The sequence below is a fragment of the Neolamprologus multifasciatus genome, chromosome 7 (genome assembly GCF_963576455.1).
Source record: "Neolamprologus multifasciatus chromosome 7, fNeoMul1.2, whole genome shotgun sequence".
NCBI lineage: Eukaryota > Metazoa > Chordata > Actinopteri > Cichliformes > Cichlidae > Neolamprologus > Neolamprologus multifasciatus.
The window spans coordinates 12,268,091-12,287,633 of record NC_140445.1 but is presented as its reverse complement, the minus strand read 5'-3'; the positions used below and the strand labels follow the sequence as shown (position 1 = coordinate 12,287,633).

The window sequence follows — 19,543 nt, the reverse complement described above, 5'->3', positions numbered from 1 at the left end:
AGTTCATAAAACCTGTAATACAGCACTGAAGAAAGCTCAGGGACACCATTTAATTGGACTAAAGCTCTGGTCTAAGTGTTAATGTATTTGATGCTTCCTTTATACAATGAAAAACAGGCTTCAGTGTTAAGGACTCTCTTTCATCCACACAAGTTCAGGTAAACTTCTCAAAAAGGTGAACCTTAAGGTGCTTTTTTCTCTAATTAGGCTGCAGTAACATGACTTTACAACAAAAAGCATATAAAAGAGCAGGTGTGGATAGGGACACACACTTATGGACAGAATATGTCACTGCAGGGCAAGTGCAGTACTAAACTGCTGGATTAACCTTTTAACCTTCTATAACAGAAATCCTCTCAACAGCCTGGGAGGTTCAACTCAGGAGAAACAATCAGCTAATCTGTAAACTGGCCACAGAAAATACCACCAGACTATTGGTTTTTCTTTTGGTTTGTTTAGAGCCTTCATTTTGGCCATTTCTCATTTCTTAGACATTTTCAACAAGTTCTGAAAAAATGTAAAGCTAGAACAAATTTCTAGAGTTCTTTTGAGGACTACTTTGACATTATCATGCTATAAGACATGCATAACTACTACAATAACACTTGAATTATTACATAATTATTTTGCGTCAACTTGCAACTTTAGCACAGGATGGAGTGCAGTGAGTTTTACAGAAAGAAACAGATATTATGCTGAAAGAGTTATTAAAAGCGTCTATAGACTACACTCTAACTCCTCTACATCACAATTTAACCAATATGTTTGGTATGAGAAAACTCATGTGTTAAGATTACAAGTCACTGAGTAACTGATTAATTTACTTGCAAATGCTACTTCTGTTTCGATATTTGTGTATTTGAATAATAACATGCAGATTGTAACTGATCTCCAAGCAGAGTCAGAGGCAGCTTGTCTAACATGTTGGTCTCCTGTCAACCCTTTGTTAACACTCATGACATAAATGACAATTTCCTACAGATCCAATTCAAGCTACGTAGGTTCCAGATACAATAGCAGACGCAATTTATAGGATGGATGGAACATGAGATTCAATTCAATTCCATTCAAATAGCCCCAATTCACAACAACTGTCGCCTCAAAGTAAGGCTTACAATCACACAGCCCCCCTGTGAGCAAGCACTTGGAAGGAAAAGGAGCAGCAATTCATCGGAACAGGTTGTGGGTGAGGGCAAAGTACAGTGAGAGAGAGAGAGCGCAAGAGTTTAATTCAATTAACTGCTAATTAATAAATACAGAAGTGGTGTATAAAAACAGATAGTAAAAAGTGATAAAAATGTATTATGGGCACCCACCGCAGCCTCAGCCTGTTGTCATATGACCCACCCTAACTATATGCTTTATCTAAAATTAAAGTTTTAAGTTTAATGTTAATGGTATCTGTCTTCTGAATCCAAACTGTGAAATGGTTCCGTGGAAATGGGTCCTTACAGCTAAAAGCTCTGCCTACTTTTAAAAGCTCTAGGAACCACAAGTAGCCAGCGGTCTGAGAGCAAAGTGCTTTCATAGGATGATATATGATATGATATATCTGAAGTATTATGAGGTCCTTAAGATATGACAGGGCCTGATTATTCAAGATTTTGAATCTAAAGATTATTTTAAATTCAATTCTGATTTTAACAAGGAGTCAGTGAAGAGCACTAATATGGGAGAAATATTCTCTCTCTTTGTAGTCCCTGTCAGTACCCTCGCTGCAGCATTCTGGATTAACTGAGGGGCTTTTTAGGGAGTTTTTCAAGCAACCTGAAAATACTGAATTACAACAGTCCAGCCTAGATGTAATAAATGTAAGCTAGCTTTTCAGCATATTTCTGCCACAGTGATGGGCCACGGTAATATCATCTCAAGTATTTAGTGAGACATCGTGTTTCTAAGATTCCTAGAACTGAGCACAATAACCTCAGTTTTATTGAAATGTAAAAGTAAAAAAAAAAACAAAACAGATCAATCCAGGCTTTTATATCTTTAAGAAGTGACTGTAGTTTTACTGGCTGATTTGTATCATATGGCTTCATGGATAAATAAAGCTGGGTATCATTTGCATAACAATGAAAACCTATGCAGTGTTTCCTAATAGTATTGTCTAAGGAAAGCATGTATAATGTAAAAAGTACTGGTCCCAGCACAAAACCCTGTTAAAGAAGACTCCCCATTTACATACACAAACTGGAATCTGTCAGATAGATATGCTTCGAACCCAAGCAATACCATCATGCATTTAAATCTTTGTAGCAAACAGACAACACTATGGAAGCACACAGATGAGTCTACAGCTGGAGAACTGCAGGCCATATTACCTGTGACACAACAGGTGAACAGTAAGAATGTACAGCTGATAAATATGATAGGAACATCTCTGATAAATCCCATATAGGTTACTGTATGAAATAAGTCACTATATGAAAGTTTGAAATTAATTAATCTACACAGATGAAGCTACACAAAACATTACTATGAGTTATAAAAGAAGGTAATGAGATAGTGAAGTGAGAGCCAAAACCAAGTGAGAGATCTGTACATGGGAATGTATTTGCACAACCTCATGGTAAATTTAACATAACTCTACAACATTTTAGAGTTACCTTGCAAACATTACCTTTCAACAAGGTAACGTAAAGTTCCTCAAATGATTTGTGTGCCACCTCCAAATAAGATTTGCCTTAATTGCTATACTTTTACATTATCTGACAATAAGTTTTACATGAACTCAGAAATTTTTTACATAGCCTTGCGTAACTTTACTCAAATTTAATCAAAGTTTTACCTGCATATGAAGCACAAAATTCAAAATAATGCTGCATCCATGTTTTCCAAAAGAATTTCTCATTTCGATTCATTGACCGCAAAACAGTTTTTGATTTTGCTTAAATCCATTCTAAATGAGCTTTGAATCAGGATCTGGATCATGTTTACATTTGCCTTTTTTTTCCACATGTCATAATCTTTGCGAACACATAAATATAGGTTTATGAGTTTCGGAAATATTATTTTTTTTAATATTTCAAGCAGCATCGAAATTCTTTTGGAATTGGGAAATTGGGATTCTAAACTTTCAGCTTCCATAAGCCTCCAGGAAAACATAAAGATCTCTATCAAATAAGGTACCAGACATAATTACATGTGACTAATTATTCTTATGTGCATAGTTATCACCCAGAAACTTTGAGCCAAGAAAATGTGTTTAGTTCTTGCAATGTGCATTACATTCCTTTTGATTCACATGAAGAGTTGGTATATATAGGGGTGGCTGTAGCTCAGGTGGTAGAGCAGGTCATCCACTGATCGGAAGGTTGGTGGTTTGATTCCTGGCTTCCCCTAGTCTACATGCCAAATATCCTTGGGCAAGATACTAACCCCAAATTGCTCATCCATCAGAGTATGAATGTGTGTGAATGTTAGCTATGAAGCACTTAGAAAGATGTGCTTGTGCGAATGGGTGAATGCACAAGTTGTGTAAAGTGCTTTGAGTGCTCAGATGAGTAGAAAAGCTCTATATAAGAACCAGTCCATTTACCATATATTAGTTCACCTAAAATTCGCTGCCAGTTGACATGAGACTACATCATGAATTCTGTGCTAACTACTCATTTTAAATAATCTGTGACAGTGCCAAGATGTACTCCTTGGAAAGGCAGTTACAAGTAAAATCTGTTTTTTGTTTCAGCAGCTGCTACATCTTTCTGAATGCAATGGAGCAGCTAGAGCTGTGACTCATATATATATATAAAATTCCCCCTCTCACCCCTCCGCGTGGTCCTTATTCTTCAAGCTTGGGTCCTCTACCAGAGGCCTGAGAGCTTGAGTGTCCTGCGCAGTGTCTTTGCTGTTCCTAGGACTGCGCTCTTCTGGACAGAGATCTCAGATGTTGTTCCTGGGATTTGCTGGAGCCACTCGCCTAGCTTGGGAGTCACTGCACCTAGTGCTCCGATTAACACTGGGACCACTGTTACCTTCATCCTCCACATCTTCTCGAGCTCTTCTCTGAGCCTTGGTATTTCTCAAACTTCTCCTGTTCCTTCTTCTTGATGTAGCTGTCATTTGGTATCACTACAGCGGTTTTCCTCTGCTTGTCCACCACTATTATGTCTGGTTGATTAGCCACCCCCATTTTTTCCATCTGTATCTGGAAGTCCCAAAGGATCTTAGCATGGCTCATTGTCGACCACCCTTTTGACCTCAGGACTTCCTGGCCATACTCAACACAGATGTTCCTGTATACTATGCCGGCGACTTGTTTATGGCGTTCCATGTATGCCCTGCCTGCCAGCATCTTGCATCCTGCTGTGATGTGCTGGAGTGTCTCAGGGGCATCTTTACACTGCCTGCAACTGGGGTCTTGCCTGGTGTGGTAGACTCCAGCCTCTATGGATTTTATACTTAGAGCTTGTTCCTGTGCTGTCTTTCAGTCCAGCCCCTGGTAGGATTTCTGGATGTCAGTCACTTCTTCCACCTGCCGGTGATGCATAACATGCAGGGGCCGGTCCTTCCATGATGGAAATTGAGAACCCAGAAGTTCAATTCCTTGGAATTTTTAGTCTGTCAGTTGGTTTCAGTTTGTCTGCTGGAGAAGGAAATTAATGGCCCAGTCTGCAGTGTGGATATGGAGATTACTTTTATTTTTACAAGAGTGCAATGGTAAAGTGTAAAGAACAGAAACACTTGCATTATACTGCCAACACATAAGTGATATGGATGATGGAATCAGAATAGCTAAATTCTTATCAATTCCCAATTCATTCTTAGGTTGTTCCATTACAGACCATGAAACTGAAGTGCTGCACAAGTTCAAAGCCTTTTTATGCTCATATTTGAAACACACGAATATCAAGACCTCCAAGTTGGCACAAAGAACAGGGGCAGAAACAGCTTATAACACTAACCCAGTGACTATCACGGAGACTTCAGTTTTATCTGAACTGACAAGTTTGTCTGGGATAGGAAGAACACAGCTTCAATTTTGTATTTGGGTCAGTAAATGGTACAAATGTAAATGCACATGTGTTGGTATACGTGTGTCTCACCCATTGTTGGTGTGCTTAGAGCCATGACTCCATAGTAGGAGAACGGGCCAGTTTCAAACTTCATGTTCTCATTTCCGGCTTCAACCTCCACCCGTCCCTGTAATACAAATACGAATGCAAACATAAATACACAAACACACAGACAAACACAAACTAGAGAAATCTTTGATGAAGAAGTGACCATTCCAAACATTTTCAGTAACACAAGGCTTAGATGGGGACCAGGCCGCTAAGCTAAGAACTATCTTTGTGGAAAGGTGTTCTATATGTCTATCATTTAATGACCAAAAGAGATTTTCCATCAGACAATAACAGAGACACCTCCTTGAAAACCACATCTGACTCCTGCAGAAAATTTTGTGCACAACTTTAGCATCAGCCTGTTTACTGGCTTCTGTAACCACACAGCCTCCACTTCTACCATGCAGACCACATTAAGATCTAAAACCACTACATCCTGACTCGATATGTCAGCAACGCTAGGCTTGGTCTACTGTATATGAGAAATGGTCAATTTGTTTTTATGAATATATAAAGTCTTAAAGATCCAAAATGTTTTTTTAGAGGAAGCATTTCAGCATAAGAAGCTGTGGTATGCCAACTTGGCAGCTGAGGCAGAGGACAGAGGCTGGAAGATCAAGGTGCGCCCGGTGGAAGTGGAGTGCACGGGCTTTGTTGCCAGTACAACAGCAAAACTGCTTAGAGAGATTGGGATCAGAGGACAGGCGCAACGCAGGCTATAAGAGAACTAGCTAACACTGCTGAGAGGACCAGTCACTGGATGTGGTTAAAAAGGGCTGACATCACTTGGGCAGCTACAGCAGTCAGCTAACCGCGAGAGAAAAGAAAATATTACGCTCTTCTCCCCTTTTCTGGGAGGCAGTGGGGAGCTAGAGCGTACAGCCCAATCCAGCGGGCAGGTGTGGGAAGCCAGATCGGATGCCCCCCTTCCGGCTCTCCTCTCTCCTATCTTGTACCTTTTCTATCCCTTTGAAGAAGTGAAGCTCCATAAATGCTAAAGAGGTAAGTATTATTTCTCAGTTGCAGTGAATAGATAGGAGAAAATAAACTGTACAAAAATAAACAGAAGAAAGAATAGGAGAAATAACAATTTAACATAAACCAGTGACACACTGCGGGGCCTGATCAACCCTGGCAGGACCTCCTTGGATGAGGGTGTCTAGTGATAATGGCCGAAACACCCAAGGAATCCAAGGTCCACTACTGATGATGTGTCCCAAATCTTAATATGATAACCTAGATCAGATCTCTATTCCCCCCCCACCCAAAAAACAATGGCAGATTAGCTTGGTAAAAGACCAAAAGTTGAGGCACACAACGATGTGTGCTGCTGGTAAAGTTTCTGGGCTGCCTTTCCTCATAACAGTCATCCCTCAAGATTCTCGCCATTTAAAGCAATGCATTATCAGGGAGTACAACATCTAGTCCTTTTACTGAATTTAAAATGGCGTAAAATAGAGTTACTTCCATAGCATTTCATTAGTTGTTGTTTTGGGTTTTTTTTTTTTTAATTTTAATGATTTGCTTTTAATAGAGGAATCCATGTTGCCTTTACCAAACTGGCATGATTAGTAATGCAAAAGCCCAAATGTTTTTGCACTTTTGAATGTATCACATTTCCAGTAATACTCTCAGCCAGCTATATTACCTTAATCATGTTGCTGAACATCTTTCCTCACACCCTGTTTTGCAGGACATTTTACTATTTCCCTTATTTCCAGGATTTACTGCCCTGTCCTCCAGGGCAGTAAATCAAAACCTCAAAAGGTTTTCAGGCTTTCCAGGACCTGCAGGAACCAGACTGTCTATGTGATACATGTGTGCCCTGGAGCCTCTGCAGTGAAAAATCCACGAGTCGGGTCTTATGGCATGTAAGAGAAACACCTTAGCCTCCTATAAATATTACATCCTGCTGCAGGCACTCCAGTGTAGGGTTCAGTGTCTCTTTACCTCAAACAAATCCACACATAGATGTTTGTGCTTTCCTTGCTCTCAGGACTCCCGATAATACACTGCCTTAATTTAACCTTTAACATAAATGCTGCACTGATCTGATTCCAACCTAAAACTCAATGCAGCTCCACAAGGTCTGTCAATAAAGACAAGCTAAAATCTACATTTTCCAAGGTTTAAGGATCAAACTGGTCCTCACCAAGACAGACACGCGTGCACACACACACACACTGCCAAGTGGTGGAATGGGAGCAGTTCTGCTCAGGTTGCACACTGAGCATGTAGAGTCCCTCTATCCACACCTCAGGTGTCAAACAACAAAGCCTCCAGAAACTAACAACAGTTTCGCCTCAGCACAGCAGACACAGCCATCGTATGTGTATTCATCTGCATCTTGCTTTGAAACACTAAATAGAGAACTTGTACTCAATTCTCCAAATACCCTCCTAAGGGCACGCACAATTTTGTTGTACACTGTAAGTACCTTAGGTCAGGTACAGACTCGAAAGGTGTTTAGAGCCTGCATGTGTGCAAATCACCCCTACACACACACACCCTAACAACCAGAGATAAACCTGTTGGTCACCAGATTAAGCAGGTCAATCTACGTCATCCAGTCAGACTACATCATGACCCTTGAAATCTATGGAGGACCAAAACTGCCAAAATGAAAATAGATAAATGAATCGATAAATCAATAAGTGACTCAAAAAAGAATTAATCATGAATCTCAAAAATACAATGTAGAGTACTTTTTATTTAGTGTCAATTTAATTTACATTTGGTTTACAAATGTATAAACTTTCACATTTTCAGTGGTTTGAGGAGACTATGAGCAATATTTTCACCAATGCGCAACTCAAGGCTTTAAATATCTCTAGCTTCAAAGCCATCGGACTCTGTTAGCAATAACAGTCACTTTACCTTTGGTTAGTCAGCTAGGTTTGGAGTGGTGTGCAACTTTAGTGTTTTTAACTTATTAGCATACTTGGGCAGAAATCTCACAGAGACCAGCTGGGAACCACCAGTCCCTAGGGGGAAAAAAATGACTATTCCACAGCCAGTTGAGAGAACTTGACCAAAGTGTACTTGGTCATAAAAAAATTTATGGTGCTGCATCAAAAACAGTGTTTGGTGTTCAGGAGATTGTCAATAGGTTGTATGGAACATGACAATTTGTCTGCAAACACTCGCCAATTACTCACCAACTGGTTGTGAAACAGTATTTCAAAAGTCCCAGACATACTCCTGATTACCACCAAATCATATAGGTGATGTCACCATTTCTACAGACTATATGAATGTGTTTTTACCTGCAGAATGAGAACAAAGTAGTCGACAGGTTTGCCTCTCTGATAGAGGAAGTGCTGTGGCGATCGTTTATCATTTTCATTAAACTTTAGTTCCTGGATGACATCCGGATGTTTGAGGATCCTCAGTAGGACTTTCTCTGTGATCTGGAATGGGCTGAACAGGCTCACCTCTAATGGGAGAGAAACAAAGGCATTGTAAACGATCAAATTAAAACAGCAGAAAATACAGGCCTTGGACTAATTATTGACTGAGAGGTTTTTAGTAGATAACTTTATAGCATTTTACAGTCAATAAATAAAAATCAGCTGATTAGTTTAAGCCCTGTTAATTTGCATACTAAAAGATAGCATGTACAGACAGTGGCTGTGATTCAGCAGAGGATAATAGTCAGTGGCACTGAAACATTGTGTGCTGGCTAAATGCAAGATTAGTGCCTAGTGAATATCACCTGTGGCCAGGAAACGATGAGCTGCCAGTAGGAGCTGAGGAGAGATCTTCACCTTACTGTCCCCTTCTTGCTTGAACGCTGAGAAGTCGCGTTTGTTTTTGTTGGGGTCCACCTTCTTCCTGTTCCTGTTGTCAGCTGTGGCAAGAAAGAAAAGAAATAGGAGTTTAAATAATAGTAAAAATGAATGAAATTAAATGAAAAGTCATGTTTTGCTCTGTTAAAATTTCAAAAAAGTTTAAACTTAGAAAGGTAAAAGTCAAAGAGGAGGAGGCAGCACGAGCAGGCACCAGCTGATAGCACTCCGGCAAATTCAGTGTTTTTTTACGGTGTCCCACACAAACCGTTAACTGACTCTATTGCACTCCACATACCACTGCCTTTGTAATGCAGATGCTGCTCTATGGACAATTCTACCCTCAAGAATCTCATGTTTACAAGCTGCTACACTGGTCACTTTAAATCATTAAACCTGTAAATTGTATTGTAATTCTCTTCTTATATTTATTGTTGTCTTTTGCACTGAATGGAACTGGAGCCTTGTCATCTCGTCTCTCTATTAAACTGTACTGTATATAGCAGAGATGACAATAAAGTTTACTTTGACTTTGAGAAGTTATAAGGTAATGATAGCAAGCTTGTTTACCAAGGTGAATTCATAAGCTATACAGGTGTAACGCAAAGCAATACGTGTCAGGCAAATGAATAATAAAATATTAAAATATACTCATTAAAACTAAAGGAACAGCTTTTGTGGTCTGTAACTTACAGCAAGTCAAATTATTAGGGTTAATAATGTGAGTCATGTGAGTTATTAAAGGTTGAGCTTTTCAGACCCTAGTTATGTTAATGTGATCATTAAAAAAAAAAAAATCATAAAGTTGGACACTTTAACATGAGAGGCTGTGGGGATTTTATTTAACATTTAAATTATATTCACAAAGTAGGACAACACAGCAATCATCTCTAAGTACAGGTCCTGTGTACATGTGCTGCTGTATCACTGTACCAGTGCTTTTGTCGGTGAGTGAGTGTTTATGTGTTATAACATTTATGTGAGTGCTGCAGTCAGCAATTAGCAAGAGCTGACTCACTGTAGAGGTCAGATTCATCCAGGATCTCTGACTTGATGATCTCCTCGATAACATCCTCTAAGGTGACCAATCCCAGCACCTCATAGAAAGGATCTCCCTCCCCCTCATTGTTCACCTTCTGGACGATGGCCAAATGAGATTTACCTGGTGAGGACACAGATCACCTAAAGGTTATGAGAAACAAGAGCACTGCAGAACATGCATATCATTTTTCTCATCATTTTAAATTCCCTATGTTTCCAGAAATCATTTAACAGGAAAGTGGGGCAGCATCAAACACGACAGAGGAGAAGAAGTTAGCAAGTTTCAGTGCAGCTGCTGTGTCTTTAACTTCAGCATCTAGCCTTTAGACAGATTTAGCTCCTGCTACAAGAAAACATCCTTTTTTGTTTTACAACAGTCACACTGCTATTCGATCTGTCAGTGGATTTATCCTGACCGATGAGAGGGCAGACTCATGCCTTAATATAGCCCAGACTAGGCTAAGAGCTTTGAAGAGAAAAGAGTTGGAAGGACTGCCAGAATGAGATAAAGAGAAGTGAGACAGAGAGAGAGGCAGGAGGAGAACGAAGCTAAGTAGAAAGAGGTATATAACAAGAGAACACAAAGCATTAATGCACTCATGACTCTGCATTGTTCTCACAACACTCCCCACATGCCCCGACTGCATGCAGGACTGTGTGCAAACAACTAAACCTGATACAACATGATTAGCAATGGCTGCCAGTAAGAGTTAAGTAAAAACATTATCAGGTCAGCAGGATGGAAACGTGTCACAGTTCATGGTCATCAAACACCAGCAGAAGCAGAAGCACTGTCTACTTGTGGCCTCCATGGTGCTCACTGCTTTGTATGAAGTAAAAGAAACAGAAACATCTGTTTTCAGCAAGAAAACATTTATTCTGTTTCAATAGGTTTCATCAACTCCAGTGGTGAACCTTTAAACAGTGTTTCATTCCCAGCCTTTTTCACCTGACCTGCTTTGAAAAGGTCTTGAGCAACCCATTATTTCTTTATATTTTGCAAGGAAATAGGCACAGTGACTTACTGAAGTGTTGTGTGCTTTATGTCCAGGTTATGCATTTACTGCATTGACAATATGTTTTGGATAATTTTCATACTGAAAACCGAAGCAATTGCCCATCATACACTTTCCAGTTCGTATTGCAAAGTAGATTAAAATCTGATGATACAGCCCAAATCAAAAGATTAAGACCACACAAAAAATGACAACAACAACAACAAAAAAAAGCATATTATGCATGCTTGGATCTTAACAAGGTTCCAAGTAGAGCATCAATATGCAGCAAGGAGAAATGGGAGAGAGAAAAAACATTTTTTGAGCATGCAATTTGTTGAAAACAACTCTTAGACTGAAGCAGGCTGCTATACAGCTGATTAAAAGTTTTGGACCACACCTCCACACCTCCAGTCATGCCAATAACGTTGGAAACATTCGGGACCATCCATTCATCCATCCATCCATTTTCTTCCACTTATCCGCGGCAGGGTTGCGTTGGCAGCAGCCCAAGCAGAGAAGCCCAGACCTCCCTCTCCCCAGCCACCTCCTCCAGCTTGTCCGGGGGAACATCAAGGCATTCCCAGGCCAGCCAGGAGATATAATCTCTCCAGCGTGTCCTGGGTCTGCCCCGGGGCCTCCTCCCGGTGGGACATGCCCGGAAAACCTCACCCAGGAGGCGCCCAGGAGGCATTCTTGTTAGATGCCCAAACCACCTCAACTGGCTCCTTTCGAAATGGAGGAGCAGCGGCTCTACTCTGAGCCCCTCTCGAATGGACGAACTTCTCACCTTATCTCTAAGGGAGAGGCCAGCCACCCTTTGGAGGAAGCCCATTTCCGCCACTTGTATTCGCAATCTCGTTCTTTCGGTCACTACCCACAGCTCGTGACCATAGATGAGGGTAGGGGCGTAGATCGACTGGTAAATTGAGAGCTTCGCTTTTACACTCAGCTCTCTTTTCACCACATGGGACCGGTACAGTGTGCGCATCACTGCGGCCGCTGCACCAATTGGTCTGTTGATCTCCCTCTCTCTTCTCCCATCACTCGTGAACAAGACCCCGAGATACTTAAACTCCCTCACTTGGGGCAGGAACTCGTCTATGACCCGGAGTGGGCACTCCACCCTTTTCCAGCTGAGGACAAAGGACTCAAATTTGGAGGTCCTGATTCTCATTCCCACTGCTTCACACTCGGCTGCGAACCGTTCCAAGGCAAGCTGGAGGCCATCACCCGATGAAGCCAACAGAACCACATCATCTGCAAAAAGCAGAGATGAAATCCTGAGACCACCCAAGTGAAAGCCTTCTGCCACTTGGCTACGCCTAGACATTCTGTTCATAAAAATTATAATTTCATAAAAATCATAAACAGAATGGGTGACAAAGGGCAGCCCTGGCAGAGCCCATCACTCACCAGGAACGAGTCAACTTATTGCTGTCTATGCGGACCAAGCTCTTGCAACGGTTGTATAAGGACTGAATGGCCCGTAGCAATGGGCCAGACACCCCATACTCCTGGAGCACCCCCCACAGGACCCCCGAGGGACACGGTTGAATGCCTTCTCCAAGTCCACAAAACACATGTAGACTGGTTGGGCAAACTCCCATGTACCCTCAAGCATCCTCAAGAGGATAAAGAGCTGATCCAGTGTTCCACGACCAGAACGAAAACCGCACTGTTCCTCCTGTTTCCAAGGTTCGACTAACGGACAGACTCTCCTCTCCAGCACCCTGGCTTAGACTTTCCCAGGGAGGCTGAGGAGTGTGATTCCCCTGTAGTTGGAACACACCCTCCGGTCCCCTTTCTTTAAGATGGGGACCACCACCTGCCAGTCCAGGGGTACTGCCCCTGATCTCCGCGCAACATTGTAGAGACGTGTCAACCAAGACAGCCCTACAACGTCCAGAGCCTTCAGGAACTCTTCAGCCACGACTGCTAGCACTGTAGTGTGCAGTCCTAGCAATGTGGTAGCCAGCAGCCAAAGACATGATGACTCATACTTCAGACAGCACTACTACCACCATCAGTCCCACTCCCCACAGGAGGTTCGAACGCCATCTCCTTGCAGCACATTTTTAGCAGACAAGTTCAGTTTCTAACCTTAAACAAAAAGTGTCTCTCATCAAAAATGTGCTCATGTTGTTGAAGATTAATGGGCTGAAATATAAAAATCCAATTTTTTAAACTGAATTATTGACATCAGATTGCCTAAAATACTATGGAGACCTTGATTTCCTGTTTTGCTATTATCATGGTAATTTGACAAATGGCACTTTATTTAGGCCTATGCATCATGCATGCAGGACTTAGGCTTTGATGCTATAAAAAGCCACAGCTGAAGGTGATGCTTATTTGCAATGACAGCTGAAATTACACTAATTCGTTTGCAATTTTGGGTGGAAATGAGGCATGCAGTCAGTTCCACAATGACTGAGCTTCATAATGTAGTTGTTTTCATATCTACAGTCTTATAAATGTAATGTCAAAGAATGAAATGCAATGTTTTTAATGTCTCTGGGGGAAAAAAACACATTGATATGTTGCAAGACCATCACAATCAGCTGCAGTGCCAAGGCTGTTATGATATTAAGCTCAGCTTTCAAGGTGTGTATATCAGTGGATTTCTGGCACTACTCCTGTACGGCTGAACGTGCCGATTTTCGTCCCATCAAACAGCACAAATCAGATGATTTGAGCGATTAGGCTAGAGATGATCTCTGACTAGAGATGATCAGTGGTATCCACAGCCAGATTTAATTAAATGAGTAACTTGTGGCCACTTAGGTTTAAGTCATTGCAGCACACAATTATAAATATTTTAGTTTGTCGTTTCTGGTAAGCTGAAATGCTTCTGATGGTGACATTTGTATTCTTGATTTTTCCCCATTTTTAAAAAATTACTTTTACATTCACTTAAAGCCACTTTATTAGGCAGATTCAATGCAATCTAACATCACAGCCCTGCCACAAATTCATTTTTAACTTTTGCTGACATTGTTTTGAATGGTGCGGATTCTGGTTTATCTTTATCACTGAGCTGTGCTTATATGCAAACTTGCACAGCTCAAGTATGTTAACACCAAGTGGGAAGCTTTGGAATGAAAAATGAAGTAAATGTGAAGTGACAAAAACTGCAGTTCCTCTAGAAGTAACTTGAGGTTGATACCCAACTTTACATTATCAAAAGCATTTTTACTATTTAGCATAAAAATGGTTTTGTCCTTTATGAACACTTTCCTCCTTCATAACAAACTGTACTGTGGGTGACATTAAAAAAGAAAAAAACAATATATCCATTTGGATGCTGGAGTGGTGTGGCTAATTTGGGTATCAGGTATAACTGATTGGGATCTCCTAGGCGACATCTTCATTAATTGGAGTCAATGAACTGGTCCTCTATCTTTGCACTATCTGTCCCTTCTGGAGCATTTTAATGTAATAATTTGCGAAATAATATGGCCAACTGTGGGGTATAGACCATTTGGTGACTGAAGTTTGATTTTTGAAACCTATGTCTAATTAGCAGGTATCCGTGCCTGTGCAATAAATTTGTTCAGTTTATGGACTCTAACCAAGCCTGACAGCATTAACCGATAAAGCCTGCCAGCTTCTATTTAAATCTAGTCTCTTATGGTTCCAAAAAACTAAAACTGACAGTGATAGGTTCGTAGCATAAACCTATTTGCTGGAACGTTCAAGACAATTCTGCTACACAGCAAAGCAAGACACGATTAGGCAAAGTACTTTATGTTTCTCGTATACGAGGAAGACCAACTGGACAAACGCGGTTCCTTCGCTTGACCCCAGTTGCTCTTGTCTGCTCCCTCGTAACACTGCTCTTTTATTGAGGTTACATGAATATACATAGGCTCATTAACATAGGTACACATGTGAACAAAGAGCACCGTCTGTGTGTGTGTGTGTGTGTGTGTGTGTGTGTGTGTGTGTGTGTGTGTGTGTGTGTGGGGGGGGGTCAGAATATCAGTAAGAGAAGATACGAGATCTCTCATGACCCTAGGGTGTGAGTGTGTATGCCAGAACACTCTGGAATGCACACAAAGTCTTTGTAGACTACTAAGGATCACACATCCTATCACTACACAATCGATTATACACCTCTAAGCATATTTCTAAGCATAAATGACAATCAACAATATAACCCTGACAGACAGCCAGAATGCTAACGGAATAACCGAAAATGACTGAAAATGGATAAAATGTTGAGAACATCTAAAGTTTGGCATATTGTTCATGAACAGAAAAGATGGAGATAGCCACCATAACATCACCCATGGGAGTCATTAAGTTCCACTGTGGAGGCTTAAATGAAGATTTTTGTCATCACGATCATGGTGTCTTGGAACAAATGAGGGGTGGATATAATTGAAATCAAGGAAACTGCGCTCTTATAGCATAGTGATGTGTCAGTCAATTCTCTGCAAAAATATAGGATGAACAGATTTATCGGTTATAAAAATATCATAACAGCAGAAACATGACCTTTTACTGTTGTTTCTTATATTAAAGTGTATTGATATATATCTGAATATGACATAAGAACTAAAATGTTGGAAAACAAAGTATAAGCTGTGTATTAGATTTCTAGTGTTCCAAGTGGCTGAAGAGTGTGTACTGAATTATTCGAAGGCAAAAATGAATCGCTATTAATTATCTAAATATGCGTATTTACTGATAAGAAAAGTAAATGCTGCCCTACTTCTTATCTGACACTGGAAAGGACAAGATCAGCAGTTTTTCTAGAAATTAATTGTTAATGTTTTTCAAACAAAAATAATAGAAAAGATGACTTTTTCTTAGGTCTGAACTGCAAGTTGCAGTATTTCTTTACATCAGTGTGAACTGCGGGTTCAAGATATTGCTAAGCAATTTTATGACCCAACACTTTGGGGGTGTCACCCTCACCACATAAAGCTCAATTAGATTCTCAGTTTAGCTTTATGTGGTCAATAACTTTTTCCACACTGAGCCAGGCTAACATCATTACAAAAGAAATGCTAGGATATCAAAGAGACCACCAGCAGCGCACATTGACTGTAACCATCTTATTGTGGTTTAAGCTCTGGGTAGTATTCATCCTATCATCCTAGTATCACCAGTATGAAGGGAAAACTATCAAATATTCAGATGTGCACCGAATTAGAAAAGCATTTCAGAAATTGGGTGGGTGGACCACAGCTAATCTCGTTATCTCTTGATACTACTTTTTTCACATACAGCGAAAAATGTATGTATGTACCTTACTGGTAATTTTTGTACCCTTCAAAATCAGCCAGTGGCACCAAACGGCCAACAGCCACGTAGCCACTAATCTAGGCCTTATGTTTGACTTAATCACTTGATTGCAGACACAATGATAACATTAACTTAGATGCACTTCTTATTTCACATGTTAGAAACATATTATGGATTTTTTAAATAAACTGTCATTTATATGACAGTTTATCCAAATAAGTGTTTGCGGTCTAGTTTCTTTTTATTCCTTTTCATATTGGGTTTCAATTTTATACTGCAGCTATGCTACTTGTATTGTTGTGCATGGGACAATTAAAGCTCTCCAATCTTTAATAAGTGAATGCATAAACATACACTGCCCTCATGACAGCCTTATCAGGTGTGTGCAGGTTAAAAGCTCAACCCTGACCCCTTATAAGAGTAGTACAACATGTGCCCCGATGATGAAATGTGCTTTGTGTGTGTGTAGGCTGTGGTGTTCCACTAATCAATAGTGCTGGTGAACAGAGAGAGGGGGGGCTGTCGAGCTCACACAGGTTTAGGTCCCTGGTGATATGAAGGTTGCAGATTTTCAGAACAAAACATCATCAGGTGTTAGATTATGTCAATGCACACCCACCTTTCTTGAACTCCTCCAGCATGGCATCCAGCTTTGTGTCATGAAACACAAAGTGCACAGGATGGTTATAGAACTTGGTGATGGTCTTTAGGTTTGTGCAGTCATCCGGGTCCACGAAGGCCAAGTCCTTCACATACAGGATGTCCACGATGTTGGACCGCTCCTCATCATACACGGGTATGCGCGTGTATCCGCTCTCCATGATCTCTGACATAGTGTTGAAGTCCAGCACAGCATCTGCCTGGATCATAAAGCAGTTGGCTAAGGGAGTCATCACATCCTCCACAGTTTTGGTCCTGAGCTCCAGGGCTCCCTGGATCATGTTAAGCTCCTCTTTGACCAGGTCATTATAAGGCTCTGTTACTTTAAGCATCTCCACCAACTTCTCTCTGTTGTACACAGTGCCGATCTCCTGTCCCAGCAGGAAATCCAGCAGCTTGCTGACGGGAAAGGACAGAGGAAAGGTAAGGAACATGAAGAACTTTGTGAGCAGGATCGTGTTGGCTCCCACAGCCAACCCGTGACGGGAGCACAGCGCCTGGGGGACGATCTCCCCAAATATGACAATGCCAATTGTAGAGGCGACCACGGCGCCCAGACCTGACCCGATGAGGTCATCGAGGAGGATGGTGAGGGTGGTGTTCACCAAGACGTTACCCAGGAGAAGCGAGCATAGGAGATAGTTGCCTTTGCTGCGGATCGGTTCGATTTTCCTCGCATATTTCTTCTCCTTGTCGGTGCCGCAGCTCTGAACGATCCGCAGCTCCATGGGGTCCAGCGCCATGAGCCCCAGGTTCAACCCGCTGAACATGCCCGAGAGGACCAGCAGGCACGAGATCATGATGACCTGCAGCCACATGGGTAGCAGCGACTTCTTCTCCTCCACCACCAGCATCCGGCCATCGCTGTCCCCCAGCTGCACCCACCTGCCGTCCGTGCTCAACGTGCACAGAGCGTATTCTTTCTTCTGGTCGCTTTTGCGCAGCGGCTTAATGTGCACGTTGAGCAGTCCCGACGTGCCCCGGCTGCTCACGTTCATGAAGTTCCCGACGGTGATGTCCTGCGTGAAATCCGCACAAGTTTTATCGAGCGCGTCCATCATGCCGCTGCCGCCCCGGGCCGCCGCCACCACCGCCCCCACCGCCCCCTTCTCCTCCTCCTCCTCCTTCTTGACCTCTGTGAACTGGATCTGAGTCCAGGCGCCCGAGTGAAGCTGGACCCCGTAAAACCGGAGCTGCACGGAGCTCTCCTCGGTCACCTGGATGACACCCTCGTCAGTGGTGCTGGCCGGCTTGTTGCTCCTCTCCAGCCTCATGCCGAGCACCTGACTCCCACCGCCTCCGCCGCCGCCTCCCCTTCCACCGCTGACACCGGGCCCAGCGGCTGCCACCGACTCTGTCCGGCCGCTCCAGAGACAGATAACCACGGTGAGAATGTAACCCTGCTGTCCACTCCATTCTGTCGCCATGTTTGTTTCTGTGCTCGGCGACCTGGGAGCTGACGTCATTTACTCACGTCCAAGCAGCTCCTCCCTCTCCCCCCATTCCCGCTATCTCTCACGTACGCTTACTCATACACGGACACACACACACACACACACACATTAACACCGACTGCCGGACAGCGACATGTAGAGCTGATAAACAAACACACTCACGCTCCTTGCAGGTCACACACGCTCCTGGTGACGCTTCGCTATCATTTTTCTGCAGCAACACTCACACTCCCCCCGCCTCAGTCCCCGGCCAAGTTACTCCCCGCTGGGCTCGGGGCACTGCGGCACACAGCAGGACGGACGCTGCTGCTGCTGCGGCTGTTCCTGGCCACCGATTTCTCATCCAATTGTATCCAAAGCCAGTTGCGGTTATGTAAAGGCACATGGCATCTGTGTACACCCCGCCCTCCATCCTCATCCTGCACCAGCCTGCATCCCGCTGGCACGATGCCCGGCCAGGGATGCTAGATGCAGGGGACGTTTATTTATTTATTTATTTCCTGAGAGACAAACTCTGTGGAGCCAGGATATAGCCCGTTTGTATAATGATAATAATTACATAAGCTGTCTGCATCCGTTCAGTTAAGATGTGGAAAAGCCTAATAATTTCCGAGGTTGACTATTACATTACTGCATCACTGCATTGTCACGGATTTTTTTCCCCAGTGCACAGTGTTTATTAGCCATCTTTATTTATTATTAGATCCTAATATTCGCTAATTAGCTGTTATGTAATAAGCCTATAACGTTAAAAGTCCTTTCCTGTAGCGTCACCCAGTGGCCACACCACTTATCAAAACTGTACTTACTAGGTCTGAGGTAAAATTATTTCTGAGGGGCCGAACGTGCCAAAATTAATACAAATACAATGGTTATCATATCGTCTTGTCTCTGTGCCATTTTGTCTATTTTGTCTCTTTATGTGAGTCTTTTTGTGTTTATTTGTTGTTATTTTGTATTGCCGATGCCTGGGTCCAGGGAACAACCCTAACTGAACACATTACGAAGCATTCTGACCGAGTTCTTCTTTTAAAGTGATGTGCACAGACACAGACATTTTTCTTTAGTCACAGCATGCGAATTTTAAAAAGAAGTGAACGTTTGTTCCTTTCACATGGTTTGATTTCATGGTGATGTCTATGGCTTATAGACTTCAGGCAGTCACTGACGCTTCAGAAAATGAGGGACTATGTAAAAAAAAATGTATGTAATTCCCAAACAGTGTCTAATCTAAAGTATTTGTTAAACAAACAGAATTAAAGCTGAAAGTTTGCAGTCACATA

At 42.1% G+C, this 19,543-nt stretch overlaps 1 protein-coding gene across 3 annotated transcripts in view; it reads right to left on the bottom strand.

The window, feature by feature from the left end:
* The window catches only part of LOC146513859 (metal transporter CNNM4-like), a 37,530-nt gene extending 18,833 nt beyond the window's left edge, over nt 1-18,697 (bottom strand). The window contains exons 1-5 of one of the 3 annotated variants that reach the window (XM_085167582.1): nt 16,766-18,697; nt 9,873-10,016; nt 8,782-8,916; nt 8,333-8,502; nt 5,046-5,142 (exon numbers count right to left, since the gene is read on the bottom strand). In XM_085167582.1, coding sequence (XP_085023708.1) covers nt 5,046-5,142; nt 8,333-8,502; nt 8,782-8,916; nt 9,873-10,016; nt 16,766-18,272 — 2,053 coding nt within the window. In that variant the 5' untranslated portion in view covers nt 18,273-18,697. The remainder of the gene's footprint in view (nt 1-5,045; nt 5,143-8,332; nt 8,503-8,781; nt 8,917-9,872; nt 10,017-16,765) is intronic. The other 2 variants (XM_085167583.1, XM_085167584.1) reach the window with 2 other exon arrangements.
* Between the last annotated feature and the right edge of the window lie 846 nt (nt 18,698-19,543).